General features: G+C 38.0%; 1 protein-coding gene across 2 annotated transcripts in view; it reads right to left on the bottom strand.

Moving 5' to 3' along the window:
- EPHA3 (EPH receptor A3) overlaps positions 1 to 20,323 on the bottom strand; it is a 387,533-nt gene that overhangs the window by 124,397 nt on the left and 242,813 nt on the right. For both annotated transcript variants that reach the window (XM_043448655.1, XM_043448654.1), the window contains exons 4-5: positions 9,412 to 9,567; positions 8,381 to 8,716 (exon numbers count right to left, since the gene is read on the bottom strand). In XM_043448655.1, the coding sequence (XP_043304590.1) occupies positions 8,381 to 8,716; positions 9,412 to 9,567 (492 nt within the window). The remainder of the gene's footprint in view (positions 1 to 8,380; positions 8,717 to 9,411; positions 9,568 to 20,323) is intronic.

The raw sequence follows: 20,323 nt of genomic DNA, 5'->3' as shown, positions 1-20,323 counted from the left end.
TTAAAACTCAACATTCAGAAAACTAAGATCACGGCATCTGGTCCTATCACTTTATGACAAATAGATGAGGAAACAGTGGAAACAGGGACAGGCTTTATATTTTGGGGCTCCAAAATCACTGCAGATGGTGACTGCAACCATGAAATTAAAAGACACTTGCTCTTGGAAGAAAAGTTATGACCAACCTAGACAGCATATTAAAAAGCAGAGACATTACTTGGCCAGCAAAAGTCCATCCAGCCAAAGCTATGGTTTTTCTAGTAGTCATGTATGGATATGAGAGTTTGGACTATAAAGAAAGCTGAGGGCCAAAGAATTGATGCTTTTGAACTGTGGTTTTGGAGAAGACTCTTGAGAGTCCCCGGGACTGCAAGGAGACCCAACCAGTCCATTCTAAAGGCATTCAGTCCTGAATTTACATTGGAAGGACTGATGTTGAAGCTGAAACTCCAATACTTTGGCCGCCTGATGCGAAGAACTGATCCATTGGAAAAGACCCTGATTCTGGGAAAGATTGAAGGCAGGAGGTGAAGGGGATGAGATGGTTGGATAGCATCACTGACTCGATGGACATGAGTTTGAGTAAGCTCCGGGAGTTGGTGATGGACAAGGGAGGCCTGGTGTGCTGCAGTCCATGGGGTCGCAAAGATTCAGACACGACTGAGCGACTGAATTGAACTGAGTGACTAAGCACATTGAGTGGATGATAGAGGCTATCCTGTTTAGAGCCAAGGCTAAGAATGTTTTCCTTATATCAGGAAGTTTCTTAGATGCTACCCTTCTTTGCATAAAGTATGGTCCTTCAACAGGAAATCTAAATAAAATTAAGTCAAGCCTTCTGCTTTTTAAGTAATATTGTTTACCAGTTACGTGTGTGTGTGTGTGTGTGTGTGTGTGTGTGTGTGTATATATATATATATATATGTACTCATATATAGAACTCCAGCAGGATAAATTGGAAGAGGAGAGACAAGTCCATTTACTCCAGGAAAGTACAGGAGTCAAGATAATCTTCATAGAGGAAAATAATAAACTTAAATGGAACTAGAAAAAACATTAAAAAAATGCATGCCTGGAACAAAAAATTCAAAGTTTAGGGATATGTTGAAAAAGAAAATACCAGAGTGATACCAGGACCCAGAATGGGGGGACATCTTTTTCAACTATTGTACACTGAGTGAAATACAATGGCATTTACCTCAGCCTCATGATAAGTCTTTAGTCAATTGTAGGACTGCAGGCAAAAAAATTCTAAGACTTATGCTACTTTAATGTCAACAATTTGGCAATCAAGAATCTAATAGGAAAAGATCAAAGATTCCTAAAACTTTTTTTTTTTGGTGGAATGTAGGGCAAGAAATTTTTAAATGCTACTTTATATTTCAGAATTATAATTGCAGATAATACAAATACTCATTTAAATTCAATGATGTAATTCTTTCACTATAATTTAGGCATTCACATGTGAAGAATTATATTTATTGACAATGTTCCCTGCTCTTTTTAAAATTAAGCTTCTTAAAACATATTGAATGAGGTTACTCTTCACTCATAATATATTTCCATTCACTATCCCACTACCTACATACCAGTTGCTGGGCCTTCCTTGCATATCCAACCTGTTATCCTTTTATCCTTTAACAAGATCCATCTTCTCTTCTCAGTCTAGACTTCCTAATACCCAGGAAACTCAATTCCAATATATATATGCATGTCCTTTATTTGATTTATTTCTATTTTTCAAAGTACATCTAAACTGTTTTCTACAAAGTTTTTCTAAAATCCTTTAATCACCACTTCTTAACTCATTTCATTATATAGTATCTTCTGCACTGAAATATACTTGTTGATCCATTAACCCTTTTAATAAATTGCTCAGTGGAAAGAGGTTGCTGAGCAACATGATATTCTGATTTTAATTAACACAGTTAAGTCAAATTTCCTTTTATTTTGGAATCTCAAAATAATTAAAGGAGGAGTATTATATTTCATGGTATTGTTTATTTATAAACATTATGACCAAGAACCTTAAAATCTTACACTAAGTGTGGAGAAAAGTATGGATATCCAAAACAATTCAAAGGAAAAATCAGTAGCATGGGAGTACTTCTTAAATGTTAAATGTAGAAGATGAACCAAAGATGACCCTTGAAAAAGTGTTAGAAACTGGTAAACTGAGGAAAATGGCAGTCCCAGTAATAGAGGAAAAAAAATATTAAGGCGAGAGTGGTTTGAAAATCAATGTTTTCACTGTTGGATGGTGGACATTTCCAGTAATCAATCACTCATTCAACAATAAACATTTGAGTGAATACAAGGTGATAGAAAGCCCTGTCTGAAGTCTGAGAATCACAAATGTGAACATAAGGCAAGGTCCAAGGCATGTGTGCTCCGTCGTGTCCAACACTTTGCGACCGCATGGACTGTAGCCAGCCAGGCTCCTCCGTCCATGGGATTTCCCAGGCAAGAACCCTGGAGTGGGTTGCCATTTCCTTCTCCAGGGGATCTTCCTGACCCAGGGATTGGACCCACGTCTCTTGCATATTCTGCACTGGCAATCACATTCTTTACTAGCTGAGCCACCAGGAAAGCCCAAGACAAGGTCCAGGCCTTTATGAAATCCACACTTTTCCTAACAATTGCATTCACTTTAACAGAAAGATGCAAGTAGGAAATTATAGCTGGTTCTCAGGAGGGCACTTTTGTAGAATGAGGACAGAAAACCAGACTGGACTCTGAATGAGAGAACAAGACAGAAGAAAGGATTACTTTACGAAAATGTCTAAACTTAGTTTGAAAAATAGGAGAAAATAGGATAAAATCACGGAGAGTAAAACCATTTGGAATGTGCACCCATGTGTGTATGTGTGTGTTTGCGTGTGTGTGTATTGTTGTTGCAGATGCTTATGGAATTATTGGTATCTTCCTCTAAGATGAAAAAAACACTGGTGCAACATAAAAGGCAAAGACAAAGAGCCAGAAGAGTGTTTGTCTACAATGTTAGCAGGGGAAGTGATTTGCTTGAGAGCACACTCTTTAGAATCAGGAGTCAATGGGAGTTAGCGGGTACCAACAAGAGGGATAAGATTTAGAAAAGCCAGTGAGATAGCATTTTCTTTTCCCTCTTAAACTTTATGGTCTTAGTAAGTCAGGCAGTGTAAGCAGAAAAACACACTCCTGTGTATCTCTTCCACACAATACTTCACTTGTGGTCACCGAATGTGTGGGGATTTTCTCCACACCAAGTAATCTTGCAACACCAGTTGGGTGTCCTACGATTTAATTTCAATTCTGACACTAAATACCTGGAGTTTGCATCACAGGTTAAGGGCTTTAGTCCCACAAGACCTCCCCAATCCCCCTTTCAGATACTAATCTCAAGTCTAGATTTTATTGTGCTTTTGGCCCACCAGGTATAAATCAGAGGTTTCCATGACCCACTATTAATGTTCAATTAATTTACTAGAGCAGCTCACAGAACTTAGGAAAACATTTTACCTCCTAGATTTACACTTTATTACAAAAAAGAATGCAACTTGGGGACCGCCAGATGAAGAGATGAAACAGGGCAAGGTACTGGGCAGATAAATTCAAAATTTTATCCAGACACGTTACCTAACAACATATCTACCCATAAATTCTCTGGACCATGTCCTTTGAGTTTTTAAGGAGGCTTCATTACATAGGCATGATTGATTACCTCGTTGACCAGTGATGACTAAACTCTATCTCTGGCCCTCCCTTGGACTGTAACGGAGATAAAACCAGTCAGTCCTAAAGGAAATCAACCCTGAATATTCCTTGGAAGGACTGATGCTGAAGCTGAAGCTCCAATACTTTGGCCAGCTGATGTGAAGAGCCAACTTATTGGAAAAGATCTTGCTCCTGGGAAAGACTGAAGGCAAAAGGAGAAGAGGGAGGCAGAGGATGAGATGGTTAGGTAGCATCACCAACTCAATGGACGTGAATTTGAACAAACTGCGGGAGATGGTAGAGGACAGAGGAGCCTGGCATGTTACAGTTCATGGGGTGCAACAGTCCAAAGAGCTGGACATGACCTAGCGTCTGAACAACAACAAGCCCCTCCACCCTACTCAGAGGCAAAGTTGAGGAGTGGAGTGGCTAAAAGTTCCAACTCTCTAATCATGGGTCAGTTCCCCTGGCAAATAGCCGCCACCCTTAGGGGCTTTCCAAAGTGAACTTCCAAATTTCACCTTATTAAGGTAAACTCAACTATGACTGAAAGGGGTTTTTAATGTATAACAAAATACCCTTTATTGCTCTTATCACTTAGGAAATTCCAAGAGTTTTAGGAGTTCTGTGCCATAAATTGGGACCAAGACCAAATATATATTTCTTGCTATAAATCACAATGTCTCAGAGGGAAAATCATCTGTGTAGAATGAGGGAGCAAGGGATAAGATTAAATTTGGGGAAAAGTGGAGATGATAAATAAGTTCTGTTGCAGAATACCCCTAAGAAACTCTGTGATAAATGACTGAGAAGCAAAGACTAAGTTTATTGTAGGTGGCATAGGTTATGGCAGATTTTCCTAGGAAAGTCCCCCTCTCTCTCAAAGACAGCATTTCTTTTTGTAGCTATATGGCATGAATTATAGAATGACAGAAAGAACATGAGAATGAAGTTGAAACTGGAGTTGGATTTGGGAGCCTTAAGTAGAAGTTTGATAACTTGATTAAAAAATTGAAAAAGCTTCTTGGATCTCAGTTTTTACAAAAGGGGGTAAGGTGGATCTCAAAACTTGAAAGCCAGTATATTCTCTTTAGTGTCCCCTCTTCTTGTCTGAGATTGTTACATGCTATAGCTGGTGGGGAAAGGGCTGATTCTATGATGCAAGTTGAGAATAAACAGACAAATATTCCACTAGTGGAATGACTTTTCCAGAACTGAAAGGTAAATACACTCATTCGAAGAAGTAAAAAGAAGTAGCAATTTACCCCAAGGTATAACTTTACAGATTTTCGTTCTGCAATCTGCAGTTCTTTCTGTACATGTTTGAGTGATGGATTCATGGGTATAATCTTTATGTAGAGACCATGCTTTTTATCTCACTGACATACTTTGTGAAAGTATTAAGAGCTGGGAGCTCACATCCGAATTTACAACATAATCCTCTATAATTTAGAAGGTGCCTTATCGTGTGGTCATCACATGGCATTTACAATGTAATCAAGAGAAAAATCAACAAATTCAATCTCACAAACTAAATTAAAAAGGACACATTCACGTTTCCCCTTTATAGCCATGTCAGAGATAGAGAGGATAGGAGGAATTTAAACGCCAGGCATCATAGCTGTCATAGCCATATCTTTCTAGAGTTAGGGAGCTCATTTCTCAAGGCTACAAGTCCATTAACCTTCACAAGAGCAAAAATAAAGCAAAACAATGAAACACTCCGGAGAACTGGCATTGCTTCTAATCTTGCTTATATATCTCACCGTAGGGATTTAACGATGGAACAAAGACCTCTTCTTCCCCAGGCACAAAAATGACACAGACTACCTGAAATAAATATATACAATGCCTCATGGTACATGTTGTAGACATATTTGTGATTTTTCTGAAAAATGAGAGTGAGGTTAGGAAAAGTAACTGATTTCATTCCTGTTGAATCTTTGTCTTACCCAGTGATTTGTTACTGGGAGGGCCAAAGTATCAACCCCATTTATTTTTTAAAGTCTTGGCCTGCTTTTGGTTGCCACTTTACATAGATTCATTCACTGTAAATATCTGGAACTATTAGTTTCCTGATAAATGCATTGTCAGAAAGCCAGAGGTCAATGATAAGATAGGAAGCAAGGAGCGCTTGCTTGTTTTTATACATTTCTGTTTGACTTGGGAGATAATTATAACACAGATTGATGCTCCTATTTTAAACAAGGTAGTAAATCAGAGTAAAATATGGGATTCAGGAAAGCCATTTGCCACATAATTACAATTTCTTAAAATTCCTGCATTCATTGAATATGAGAAGCTGTAATCATGTGATACATAGCAACAACATTACTCATCTGTTTTTTCTCTCATGGAGGACAGTTAAATAAACCTAAGTTACAAGTCTTTAAATATTATTAGTTACAAAGTTTAAATATCACTAACTGAAGCAAAACAAAAGCATATGCTGCTTGATCTGAGATTTACCTTCTAGTGGGAGAGATTACAGATTCAGTAAGGAAGATTAAAATAATGATTAAGTGCACTTGATTAAAAAGTTATGTCTTTTCCACAAATAAACTTTATTTATCACCATGAGACAATGTAATATTATAAGAATTTCATCAGTATAGGAGACTAGAAAGAAATGTGGGAACTAAAGAGGGGTTTAGAAGCAGAAAGAGACACATTTAAACATGGACTCTGCCAGGTGTTATATTCAAAACACCTGTCAACTGGCATGGCAGGGACATGGAGCCGTCAAGTTGGAAGAGTTCCAGCACAGGGATCTAGAGACCTCTCTGCTGCCAGGATTTATCATTCTGGTTGCTGGATTAAGGGAGAGGAAGAAGGGGGACCTGAGGTACTGATATAGTAATGCCTCTAAGGCCAAGATTTATCCCTTGATTGCTAGATTATGGGGGAAGGAAATGGGGGACCTGATATATTGGGTTTAGGGGCCCTCTCAGGGCACTTGAGGAATTAACAAGTACAGATGCATTTCTATGCTCACCTACAGAAGTAACTGGACCTGCTTCTAACCAGTGTGGACAGAAGTATACAATTTTACCCACCAGCAAAGTCATACTCGTGCATACTTGCTGGCTATTAATCCTGATGATATACTACTTTTGTACTTTGGTAGTTTAACTAAATTCCCTGAGTCAGACAAGTGAAAGAAAGTGACGAGTTCCCCGGCTAGTTATTTGGCTGCTTTAAGACCTCTTCTAGCTGATAAAATGTAGTCATCTTTCCTTTCTCATTCCTTCTGACATTCAGTATTCATATCTTCAAAGCAAAGAACAAATCTTGCTTGAGAGCTGGGGGACTTCCAAAATTTAAACCAAATGCAGAAAAGAAGCTGAGTTTACATTCAACCCTAACTTCCAGCTCAGGGAGAGTGCCCCTGGGAGCAGACATGAGGGTCTGCAGTTCTGGTTGAAGCCTCCTCAGAGTGCCATCCTTTTTCTTCCTTCCCCCGCTTTCTGGCTCCAATGTTTCTTTGCTTGCATGAAAATTATACAATAATATCTCTGAATTGAATTGCTTGAAATGTATCTCTAATTATGCTATCTTATGGCAACAGTTATGCACAATAAATATCTATCAGCTTAATTTTGCATGAGCTTTGTTGATTTCATTTTATTTATTCATCCTAGTTATCACTGTTGAAAAATGATTGCCTTATTTTAAAGGGATATCACTGGTGAATCTCTGTATATCTACAAAGTGTAACTCTTCTATATGTTTGAGAGAATCACAACTAAAACCCCATCAACAATTCTGGACACCATACTGTTAAAAAAAACCATAATAAATAAAATCACAAAAAGAAGATTTAAAGAGTGATCGAAGATTTAAAGAGTGATCGAAGATTTATTTGAAGAGTAAATTTACAGGATTTACTAACTGTAAAGAAAAGAGAAATGTTGTGGATGTAAGGAAAAAGTGAGACATTTGTGTGCTTAATTTTTCCACTCTACATTAAAAGCCCTTTGCTTATGATCGGGCACTATAGCTATTCTTTTTGATTAGGAAAAGATTGTCAGAGGAAAATACAGTTGGTGAAATCACCAAAAAATGTATACCTGGAAATTTTTTATATCAGTGATTAAAACTGTTTTCCAGCAAGATCTCTTTTTAACAGTTTCTCCTCAAATTCCATATTTTTAATTTTAAGATACAAATTGTGCCTATTAAATAAACTGGATTTATTTTCTTCTTTTTAATTAACCAGAGAGTTTTAACTGTCTGATCTATACTACTCAGAGCTTCTGGGGAGCATAAAATAACTGATCAACTATACACAGATCTGATAAAATTACAACTATGGTAAAGATATTTATAGCTTTAAATATCCTGTATATGTTCTTCCAAGCTTGAGCCAATGTTCTGTTTAATTCTTGAAAATATGGAAACGTTGCAAGGAGCCCCACAAGTACTATCTCCAGAGCTCCAAATATTAAAAAGCTTTCAAATTGTTAAGCGGTGGATTAAACTAGTTGAAAATCATCTAACAAATATGATTTATTCTCACTCTGAAGAATGAAATTGAGCTAGTTAATGTACCATAACTGTCCAAAAGTGATAGAAGAGAATATCCTTTTCACATCTTTTTCCGCCTGCCCTTTCTTCCACTCTTTTCTGTTGAAACTGTTCCTTGGCTCTGAGATGGCAGGAGAGGAAGCGCCCAGCATGTACTCACCAGCCTGGTTGGTCGTGATGCTGACGGCAGCAAACTGCCTTGGTGGTGAGCTCAGCTCTGACACCCCGTTCACGGCATCGATCTCAAAGGTGTAGTTAGTGTGTGCCAAGAGGTCGGTCACTGTCACCGTGGTGTTGGTGAGTCCAAACTGTCGAGGGAGGAAGCGGACATTTGGACTGCATGGCTCACAGTGTTTTACAGTCCACCCACATTTTTTACATATGATGTTGAAGGTAACATCTTTCCGGCCTCCTGTGTCCAGGGGCCAGCTCCAGTCCAGGATAACCGAGGTCTCGTTTATATTAGATATCACATTTCTCGGTGCAGATGGAGGTCCTGCAAAGTAGTTCAACAAAGATTAATGAGCCTCACGTTGGTTTTCTACTACAAGGGAAATAGATAATTTACAATGGAACTGAAAGAGGTAAATAACCATCTTGTCTTTTATTTTATACTTTTAATTCGTCCTTAGAGGATCTGGGAGATTATAGACACATGGATTCCAGAGGACGGTCCTCCCCAACCTATGAACGGGGGAGTGTGGACTCCAGGTTCAAGATGCATTCACAAAGTCCAAGGAAGGAATCTACTACTAAATTCAATGCCCTTGTGAATAGTTATGAAAATCTTAGTATTAGTTTTATAAATCTTAGTTCTTTTTCCCTGTGACCTATGACCAACACATAACAAGAGGGAACAGAAAAGTAAAAACGCAGATCCCATGCCTATAACCTCCCCTACCCTGTCAAAATAATGCAAGATCTAAAACAAGATATAGATTTTTTTTTTCCTTTCTAGGGGTCCTGTTGTAAGAAGTGATTTAAAAACTAATTCATTCTGTGTGATAAATGTTGCGTTTGTGGTGAGCCAAGCATGAAGAGTGAAGCAGAGAAAGCTTTTAATTTGCACATGGATAACAGAAGGAAATGGGCCAAACGCTAAAAACAAAACAAAACAAAAAAACACAATAAGAAGAAGAAAAAAGTAAATAAAACAAACATGGAGGCATGGGTTGCAGCAAAACTACTCACGGGTACAAGCCATGGATGGAGGGTCTTTGTCTGCTCGGAAGTAATTATTTTCACACCTGCAGTTCACTGAACCATCTTCGTGAGTAGAACTGTGAGGTGGACACTTAGCACACTTCATATTACCGTCTGAAGCCTTGTAGAAACCTGGTCGACAAGCTACAAACAAAATGACTCTTTTAAAATTCTGTGATAAATTCGAAAGTGGATCCTTGAAAATACATCAAACATATTTCAGGAGGCTAGGGCATGCATTTATTATGAATAAAATCCATTTTTTTTTTCCCTCCCAGAAATCACGGAAGCAAATAATGTGGCCCAATATAGTTTCTCCATGTATATGTTTGTACTTGCACCAAATGTTAAGGGGGGAAAAAAAAACCCACAAGAGTTAGATGATTTTGGCACCAGAGTGTGATGAAATTTCCAGTTCATGTTTTCACAGCTTTACTTGGCATTGGACCATTTGTGGAGAAAATAAAGCAAAGCCATGTCATCATGCAGCCATTTCCTTTTTAAACATGATGCAATGTGCACAGACTCTGCTCTGTAGTTAGCACTGTATCACATACCCACTTGTTTTCTAATCAGTTGATGTATAAACAATTTTATGCTCACGCATTGTAAACTGAAGGAAGAAATCATGGCTTTGTCTATATTTTAAGATTCTTTATATATGGATCTCCTGATCTATGACTTTTTTTTCTCTCTTGACGGTGTCATCCCTTAACTTCTCTGGTAATGGCCTAAAATAGAGATTTTAATATATTTCCTAATTTGTATCTCAAATACACAGGGAGGTATAATTTCTATTTAAACTAATATACATGTGAATATTTACTAGAATAAAGCTTTTTAAAATAATCATGTTATCTTTCTTCCTGGTAGTATCTCTGAATGATGTGTGTTTCTTTCTTTCTTTCTTTTTTTTAGCTCAATGAACTGGTTACCAGATATTGAATTCAGCTGCCCATTTAGAATTCACCATCTCTTTACAACTTTTACAGAAATGTCTCCACTATAGTCTTTTCATTTAATCTGATATAAAATTTAAAATGTACTGTTTCATTTGGTTCATTTTCATAATTGCAGTGAAAACTGAAATCATAGCGAAAATCCTAACAAAAATCCCTTGACATTCCTTTGAAGAAGAAATTCAGGATCTTTAGCTTTAATTTCTTCTAGATTATCTTTGGAAGCCAGTAATTTCTTAAGTCTCTAAAACTCAATTTAAAAGCTACACTGAGATTTGATGGCTTAAAGCACTTAGAGAATAGACCCTATAGACTATCTTTATGATTGAATTCCAAATTGTTAATATCAACTTCATATTGTGAATAACAGGTTATTTACCTTTAAATAAAACCTGTATGAATAAATCTTAACTTTTATAATCACTAAATGCATATTGAAAGATAACATACTGTATAATAGTGTATCTTCGTACTGAACACTTCTTGGGAGATAGCACTGCCGAGGAAAATACATTGACAAGGCAAAAAATTAGAATAACTTAAAATAATAGTCCTTGGGTAGAGAAGATCCCCTGGAGAGGAAATGGCAACCTACTCCAGTATTCTTGCTTGGAGAATCCCATGGACAGAGGAGCCTGGTGGGCTACAGTCCACGGGGTCAGACATGACTTAGCAATTAAACACAAACAACAAAATGACAGTAATCATTAACCCAGTCTTACTGTTTTCAAATTCCTACTAAGAATGGCTACTCTAGGATCATATTCCATTAAATTGAATAACTTTTGGTTCTATATTGAGAGCCACTCAAATAGGGAGGCCTGGCGTGCTGCGATTTATGGGGTCACAAAGAGTCGGACACAACTGAGTGACTGAACTGACCTGAACTGAACCAAACTTGAGTGAGTGAAGTGAAAGTTGCTCAGTTGTATCCAACCTTTTGTGATCCCATGGACTATACAGTCCATGGAAATCTCCATGCCAGAACACTGGAGTGGGTAGCCTTTCCGTTCTCCAGGGGATCTTCCCAAGCCAGGGATCAAACCCAGGTCTCCCACATTGCAGGCGGATTCTTTACCAGCTGAGTCACAAAAGAAGCCTTAACCAAACTTAGATTAGGATTTTAAAGTTTGAACATTGTCCTTAAACACTGATTAGGAAGGTCCCCTCATATCTCGTGTCTTATTGCCTCAGGGGGAAATGATATAAAGTCTAAACAAATTATGCATTTAACTTCTGGTTTCAATTTAGCTCATCACTGAGTGCCTTTGAATTTGCAAAGAGGGCATTGCTGAGTCTCTAAAAGATTAAGTTGCAGTGTTCCAACGTACTTTGTTGTTTTGTTTGCTTGTAAATTTATCTCTTTGTTTTTGTTTGAGTCTTTTATGGTTTTTACAGCATTTAGCATAAAGGTATTCACCAAACACTCAATCATTTTTTGTTAATATTATAAATGGCTATGTATGTGATACTTAAAGACAAGACAAGACAGTCATATAATCACTTCTTAGCTACAGCACCACAACACAGAATTTCTGGTAGTATTGAAAGTAGCTAGTTATTAAGCCTAGAAGTTAAGAATATAACTTGAGCTAATAACCAGACTTGATCTAATTTTGAGTAATTAATAACCTTGGAGATGAGAACAGTAAAATTAGGGTAGGTAAGATGTGTTAGTCGCTCAGTCATGTCTGATTCTTTGCGACCCCATGGGCTGTAGCCCACCAGGCTCCTCTGTCCATGGAATTCTCTAGGCAAGAATACTGGACTGGGGTGCCATTCCTTTCTCCAGGGGATATTCCCGCCCCAGGGATGAAACCCGGGATGCCTGCATTGCAGGTAGATGCTTTACCATCTGAGCCAATGCAGTTTAATAAATATCTGTCAGTCATTAACTTTTGTCCAGGCTCCTTCTTAGTCTTGAAGATACTAACTTTGTATCCCTAATTTTGTCCCTTCCAAAAATGCCTTTGCTGTGTGAAAGCAGGCAACAGAAATTTACAGAACACAGGCCACCTGGAGCAAGTATTTCATTCTGATTGAGCTGTTGGAAGAAACACACAGAAGAAATCCCATTTGAGAAAGATTATGAAAAGACAGTAGGAGTTGGCCTATAAGAAGCATGATTAAATACACAAATGGATCACAACATGAAAAGATAAACTCTTAAGTAGAGGAACATGGTGGGCACAGTTGGTTAAGTACTCTGTATCCCAATCCTGTTTTCTGATTGTTAACAGAATCCTGATTTTGTTGAGAACTGCATTCTGCCAAGTACTCCCTAGCTCAGATTTCATTGCAAATTGGGGTGGATGGCCAAAGTTATGGTCAAAGAGATGGCTAAAGAGATACAAACAGAAATCTGACGAAAGCTTTCAGTTTCTTTTCTAGCAAGATGATTCAGATGCACTGAAACCACTCAATCTGCATTATTCTAACTTTGATTATGGGCATAATGGTTACAGGAGACACTACCTTATAAGCCAAGAAACTTAGAGAGATGTATACCCTGCTTTTGCTTGCCAAGCAAGCACCAATCTCAAGATTTCTTATAATGTCTGAAAAGGAACACCCTGTTTTTTGTCACTGTGGTCAAGCTTTCTTTGTCTTGCAGCAGAAAGCATTTGTAAATGATAAAAAAAGACAAAGAGAATTCAGTTGAGATGTATTAATTATACAGAATCATAGCTTAATGGAACTAAAAAGATCCTAAGAAAGCACAATGGTCAATCTCTGTGTTTTACATCTGAAAATCCAGGGTGTTTGGTGGCACAGTAAGGGACAGACTCTACTCTCCATCTTCTGGAACATGGTAGCTACCTGGATTTAATAAGTGATAGGATTTAATCATCTATTTACAGATATTCATTGAAGGATAACTCTATCCTGAGTACAAAGATAGGTTCTACAGTAACAACCTAAATGTAGATACTTTTTCTCTTTATGAAGAACTTTCAAATGTACCATCTCAATTGAATCACACAACAGTTCTATTGAAATAATCAAGGTAGATATTAATCTTATTTTACAGAATAAACAAATGAAGCGCAAACAGAAATAATAGCATGCCCAAGATATAAAAGAAATTCAATGATAGGCTGAACAAGCAAGACAAATCTGCTTTTAATTTTACGTAAATCACTCATTAAAGCAAATTATTTTCTGATCAATTTAGGCTGGTGGTATGACATTGGAGAACAGTCATCTAAAAAATTTAATGCAGAACATTTAGTTAAACAAATGCAAGTCTTTTGTCATATATTGCTAGTAAGACCTCATTTCAGAAAGGCAGATGTTCTCTTGTTCTCCAGGATTTTCTATCTAATTGAAGTATAACATTACTATGGGAGGTGAGCAATTGTACTTTTGATGAAAGGGCAGATATTGACTGCCAACTTTAAGAACATGGTGACCCACAATATTTGGGAGGCATACAGGTAAATTTTCCTTTTCTTGATACAAACAGAATCTCTAAATTCTTCACTCAGGTTGTTCAGCAAATTTGAGAGTATGACTGAAAGGTTTATATTCACTAATAAAATTATTATACTGGTAAGAACCATTACCTTTAAATTTATAAGGGGAAATTCTTTATATAATATACTTACTTCAAACTTTTTCCCTCCCTTGTAATAAATTCACCTGTGCTTGAATACCTATCTTTCTATTGAACTTTCTTCATTCCTAAATCCTCATGGAAAAATTTGAAATTACCTCTAAAGGGGGTAAATACTTATGTTTTATTATCTTTGCTTATGGTAGGGAAAACAATGATTGTAATTTAAAAGTATCTCCTTTTCTCCCTTGAATGTAAAATTGCTAATGCAACAATGTGCACGTTTCTCCCATTATGTATTACTTTAGAAACTGAGAAGGTTCAGTATTCAAAAAAATAAAACCCAGGTAAGAAGTGGTGGTGATAGTTGTGGTTTAGTCACTAAGTTTTGTCTGATTCTTTGCAACCCCATGGACTCTAGTTCGCTAGGCTCCTCTGTCCATGGGATTTCCAAGGCAAGAATACAGGAGTGGGTTGCCATTTCCTTCCCCGGGGGATCTTCCTGACCCAGGAAAGAACCTGTGTCTCTTGCATCACAGGCGGATTCTTTACCACTGAGCCACACGTAGAAATAAGAAATGGAAAGAAGAAAGTAGGTATGTTAACGTGTTTTATTTACCTTTCTTATTCAAAGGACGTCTTGGTCAACTTATTACAGAATATCGAAGAACAGAGTACACACAATAATGGTAAGTTAATGGTAAAAAAATTAATATGAATTCAGATTTATCCAACTTTAAGTTTTAAATTTAAAAAAAATAAAAAAATAAAAACTTCTGAGATATGCCGCTTTCCTGGTGGCTCAGAGGTTACAACATCTCCATGGAATGCAGGAGACTCAGGTTCAATCCCTGGGTCAGGAAGATCCCCTGGAGAAGGAAATGGCAACCCACTCCAGTATTCTTGCTGGAGAATCCCAAGGAGGGAGGAGCCTGGTAGAGTACAGTTCATGGGATCGCAAAGAGTCGGTCACGACTGAGCGACTTCACTTTCACTTTTCTGTATATAGTTAAGGGTTTCCCTGTGTTGGCCAGCTACTAAAGTAACACTTAACTGAAGTGGAAATACACATATTCAAAGCCTGCTGCCAAAATGACAGAAACCTGATTTACATTTTCTCTCAGATAACCCAGTAGTACATGTTCTTGTTAGTCAAACACGGCTAAAATTATTCATAGATTTCTGCCTCAGGGTAGTAAAAAACCAAAGAGTGATTAAACAGTGTAAGATCTTTTAAGTTGAGGCAAACTGCTGACCTTTTATTTTCTTGTCCCAAAGATGTTTGATCTCCTTGTTGTAATGGAAATTTTCGAACTAGGTAATTGTGGGCAGGAAACCTTGGCTTTGATGAAGCAAAGTTGGATGATCCATGAAACTAAATTAATCATTAAAAATGGGAGGTAGTACCTTCTCAAATCCTACTGGATATCATCATGGATTTACCAGGAATCAGGCTTGTTCAGATAATGTTTGGATTTCATTTATTTACTTTCTAAAAACAAACATGTATTGATCTCTTAAGATGACCTAGACATTCTACGGTGTCCAGTCACAGTGATAAAATTCACAATCCTAGCTTTAAAGAGGAGACCTATTAATTCCACACAGCACTATTGTTTTAGAAATGGGTCTTCTCACTTGAGAATTAAAGAGTGTAAGTGCTAAGACACTTTGTAACACAACATTTTTGTTATTTTCACTAAGAAACTCCCTGATTTCATGCCTCTATATCCCAACACTTCCGGGTCTTTTCAGCAATCTTTCAGTAAGACCACTAGACTGGGAAAGAGGAAATGTAGGTTTTAATCTAGTCTTTTCTTCTCAATAGGTATTATCTCAAAGTTACTGACCAGGCATCTCCAATTTTGATGAGGTAGTTGGGATGGTCACTTCCTCTTCTCAAATAAGTTGGAAATTCCATTTTTAGTAATTTATTATCTGTTCCCAGGTTAGACCCTGAGCAATATGTAGACAAGATTTCCTATTCATTTTACATGCCCAGTGTCTAGCGTATTGCCTATCAGCTAGTTGTTGGTGAAATACATTTTTAAGTAAATAATTAACTTGCAAACAATTGTCCTCTCTGGACTTCAATTCCTTTATTTATCAAATGATGGGTATTAACTATCTTCTAAAAACTCTTCAGGTGAGACACTTTAAAAGGTTAATACTTCACATACCAAAATTTATAGGATTCCTAGAACTTCCTAGTTAGGAAAAAACACAAAAAGAACAAAGTGAAAGAGTTAATTCTTAGGTTAATAAGGATTTTGGGGCCCTCAGGTGGAATGGGTCCAGGGCCATCGAGGAGGAGAAAGGGGTCTAGGGCTCATTAGGAGGAGAAAAGGACAAACTTTTTTTTCTACATTGCTTTGTCTTTGTCACATAAGAAGTTTTTTCTTAACCTCTGAGTTGTTATAACAGTCTTTAAGACTAACTTTCTTTAAGCCCAGAGCTAATGATTAGGCAACAAAGCAACCAACTTGCTCAAGGGTATGCTTTTCTTTAAGCTCTGTTCAGTTCAGTCACTCAGTTGTGTCAAACTCTGTGTGACCCCATGGACTGCAGCACGCCAGGCTTCCCTATCCACCACCAACTCATGGAGCTTACTAAAACTCATGTCCATTGAATTGGAGATGCCATCCAACCATCTCATTCTGTTGTCCTCTTCAGCTGCCTTCAATCTTTCCCAGCATGAGGGTCATTTCCAATGAGTCAGTTCTTTGCATAAGATGGCCAAAGTATTGGAGTTTCAGCTTCAGCAACAATCCTTCCAGTGAATATTCAGGACTGATTTCCTTTAGGATGGACTGGTTGGATCTCCTTGCAGTCCAAGAGACTCTCAAGAGTCTACTACAACACCACAGTTCAAAAGCATCAATTCTTTGAAGCTCTGCTTTCTTTGTAGTCCAACTCTCACATCCATACATGATTAGTGGAAAAACTAGGTTTGACTAGATGGACCTTTGTTGGCAAAGTAATGTCTCTGCTTTATAATATGCTGTCTAGGTTGGCCACAGCTTTTCCTCCAAGGAGCAAGTGTCTTTTAATTTCATCTGCAGTGATTTGGGAACCCCCCAAAATAAAGTCTGTCACTGTATCCATTGTTTCCCCATCTATTTGTCATGAAGTGATGGGATCGGATGCCATGATCTTAGTTTTCTTTTCCAGTCCTGTGGCAACTGCTGAGTTTTCCAAATTTGCTGGCATATTGAGTGCAGCATGTTCACAGCATCATCTTTTAGGATTTGAAATAGGTCAACTGGAATTCCATCACCTCCTCTAGCTTGTTCATAGGGATGCTTTCTAAGGCCCATTTGACCTCAGACTGCAGGATGTCTGGCTCTAGGTGAGTGATCACACCATCGTGGGTATCTGGGTCATTAAGATCCTTTTTTGTACAGTTCTTCTGTGTATTCTTGCCACCTCTTCTTAATATCCTCTGCTTCTGTCAGGTCCATACTGTTTCTGTCCTTTATCGTGCCCATCTTTGCATTAAAATTTCCCTTGGTTTCTCTGATTTTCTTGAAGAGATCTCTAGTCTTTCCCATTCTATTGTTTTCCTCTGTTTCTTTGCATTGTTCACTGAGGAAGGCTTTCTTATCTCTCCTTGCTTTTCTTTGGAACTCTGCATTCAAATGGGAATATCTTTCCTTTTCTCCTTTGCCTTTTTAGCTTCTCTTCTTTTCTCAGCTGTTTGTTAGGCCTCCTCAGACAACTGTTTTGCTTTTTTGCATCTTTTTCTTGAGGATGGTCTTGAACACTGCTTCTTGTACAATGTCATGAATCTCTATCCATAGTTCTTCAGGCACTCTATCAGATCTAATCCTTTGAATCTATTTGTCACTTCAACTGTACAATTATAAGGAATTTGATTTAGGTCATACCTGAATGGTCCAGTGGTTTTCCCTACTTTCTTCACTTTAAGTCTGAATTTGGCAATAAGGAGTTCATGACTGAGCCATAGCCAGCTCCTGGCCTTGTATTTGCTAACTGTATAGAGCTTCTCCATCTTTGGCTGCAAATAATATAATCAATCTGATTTTGGTATTGACCATCTGGTGATGTTCATGTGTAGAGTCTTCTCTTGTGTTGTTGGAAGAGGGTGTTTGCTATGACCAGTGTGTTCCTTGGCAAAACTCCATTAGCCTTTGCCCTGCTTCATTCTGTAGTCCAGTGTCAAATTTGCCTGTTACTCCAGGTATTTCTTGACTTCCTACTTTTGCATTCCAGTCCCCTATGATGAAAAGGACATCTTTTGGGGTGTTACTTCTAGAAGGTCTTGTAGGTCTACATAGAACCATTCAACTTCAGCTTCTTCAGCATTACTGGTTAGGGCATAGACTTGCATTACTGTGATATTGAATGGTTTTCCTTGGAAATGAACAAAGACCATTCTGTCATTTTTGAGATTGCATCCAAGTACTGCATTTTGGACTCTTGTTTAAGCTCTGTACTAATGATTATATAACAACAATGTATTTTGCTGCAGGACATGTTTCTCCTTCTGAACAAGAACCTTCTGACTAATCTAACTCATTTCACATACTAGTAAAGTAATGCTCAAAATTCTCCAAGCCAGCCTTCAACAGCACGTGCACCGTGAACTTCCAGATGTTCAAGCTGGATTTAGAAAAGGCAGAGGAACCAGAGATCAAATTGCCACATTTGTTGGATTATTGAAAAAGCAAGAGAGTTCTAGAAAAACATCTATTTCTGCTTTAATGACTATGCCAAAGCCTTTGACTGTGTGGATCACCACAAACTGTGGAAAATTCTTCGAGAGATGGGAATACCAGACCACCTAACCTGCCTCTTGAGAAACCTGTATGCAGGTCAGGAAGCAACAGTTAGAACTGGACATGGAACAACAGACTGGTTCCAAATAGGAGAAGGAGTACGTCAGACTGTATATTGTCACCCTGCTTATTTAACTTATATGCAGAGTAGATCTTGAGAAACACTGGGCTGGAAGAAGCACAAGCTGGAATCAAGGTTGCCAGGAGAAATATCAGTAACCTCAGATATGCAGATGACACCACCCTCATGGCAGAACGTGAAGAGGAACTAAAAAGCCTCTTGATGAAAGTGAAAGAGGAGAGTGAAAAAGTTGGCTTAAAGCTCAACATTCTGAAAACTAAGATCATGGCATCTGGTCCCATCACGTCATGGCAAATAGATGGGGAAACAGTGGAAACAGTGGCAGACTATTTTTTTGGGCTCCAAAATCACTGCAGATGGTCACTGTAGCCCTGAAATTAAAAGACACTTACTCCTTGGAAGGAAAGTTATGACCAATTTAGATAGTATATCAAAAAGCAGAGACATTAGTTTGCCAACCAGTGTCCATCTAGACAAGGCTATGGTTTTTCCAGTAGTCATGTATGGATGTGAGAGTTGGACCATAAAGAAAGTTGAGTGCTGAAGAATTGATGCTTTTGAACTGTGGTGTTGGAGAAGACTCTTGAGAGTCTCTTGGACTGCAGGGAGATCCACCCAGTCCATCCTAAAGGAGATCAGTCCTGGGTGTTCACTGGAAGGACTGATGCTGAAGCTGAAGCTCCAATACTTTGGCCACCTGATGCGAAGGATTGACTCATTTGAAAAGACCCTGATGTTGGCAAAGATTGAAGGCGGGAGGAGAAGGGGATGACAGAGGATGAGATGGTTGGATGGCATTACCGACTCAATGGACATGAGTTTGAGTAAACTCCAGGAGTTGGTGATGGATAGGGAGACCTGGAGTGCTGCAGTTCATGGGGTTGCAAAGAGTCGGACACAGCTGAGCGACTGAAGTTAACTAAACTGACTAATCTTATCTTGAAACATTTGTTGTGGGAATGGGTCTGGTAAGACCTTTCTATTGTTAGTTCTAATCTTGTTAATATAAGATGTATATTGTGGTAAAATTATATAAGTTCTTGATAAGACTAGCCACTGGGGCACTTTCCATCCCCCTTCTGATATCTATGTCAGAAGCTTTCTCTGGCCCTTTTCCATTGTGATAAAACTTCTGTCTCACAAAAGCTTTCGGTGATTAAGCCTAGTCCCTGATCCCTAAGCTACGTCGTCTTCTTCGGTCACTATACACTTTCAAAAAGCATCTTCACTTTCTTTCCTGCTTTAAGTATTAAAATTAGCTATTGAAATTACAAAATCACATAGGGCAATAAGATATAAAAAAAAAGGTTCTCTTCTGCTTTAAAAGAAATACATTTGAACCAAGAAATGATAGGTTTTTGCCCTCAAAGTGTTTTATCTGTATCTGAGTATTGTGTGTTCAAAGAGCATGTGGATTTCATGATTGGATAGACTGAAAGATAAATTCACTGCCAAGCAAATAATTCCCTGTTATTATATTTTAATCTTACTCAATAGCATAATA

Source organism: Cervus canadensis, chromosome 27 (assembly GCF_019320065.1).
Source record: "Cervus canadensis isolate Bull #8, Minnesota chromosome 27, ASM1932006v1, whole genome shotgun sequence".
NCBI classification, from domain to species: Eukaryota; Metazoa; Chordata; class Mammalia; order Artiodactyla; family Cervidae; genus Cervus; species Cervus canadensis.
Note: the sequence above shows the minus strand (reverse complement) of the source record. Positions and strands in the feature narration are given on the sequence as shown.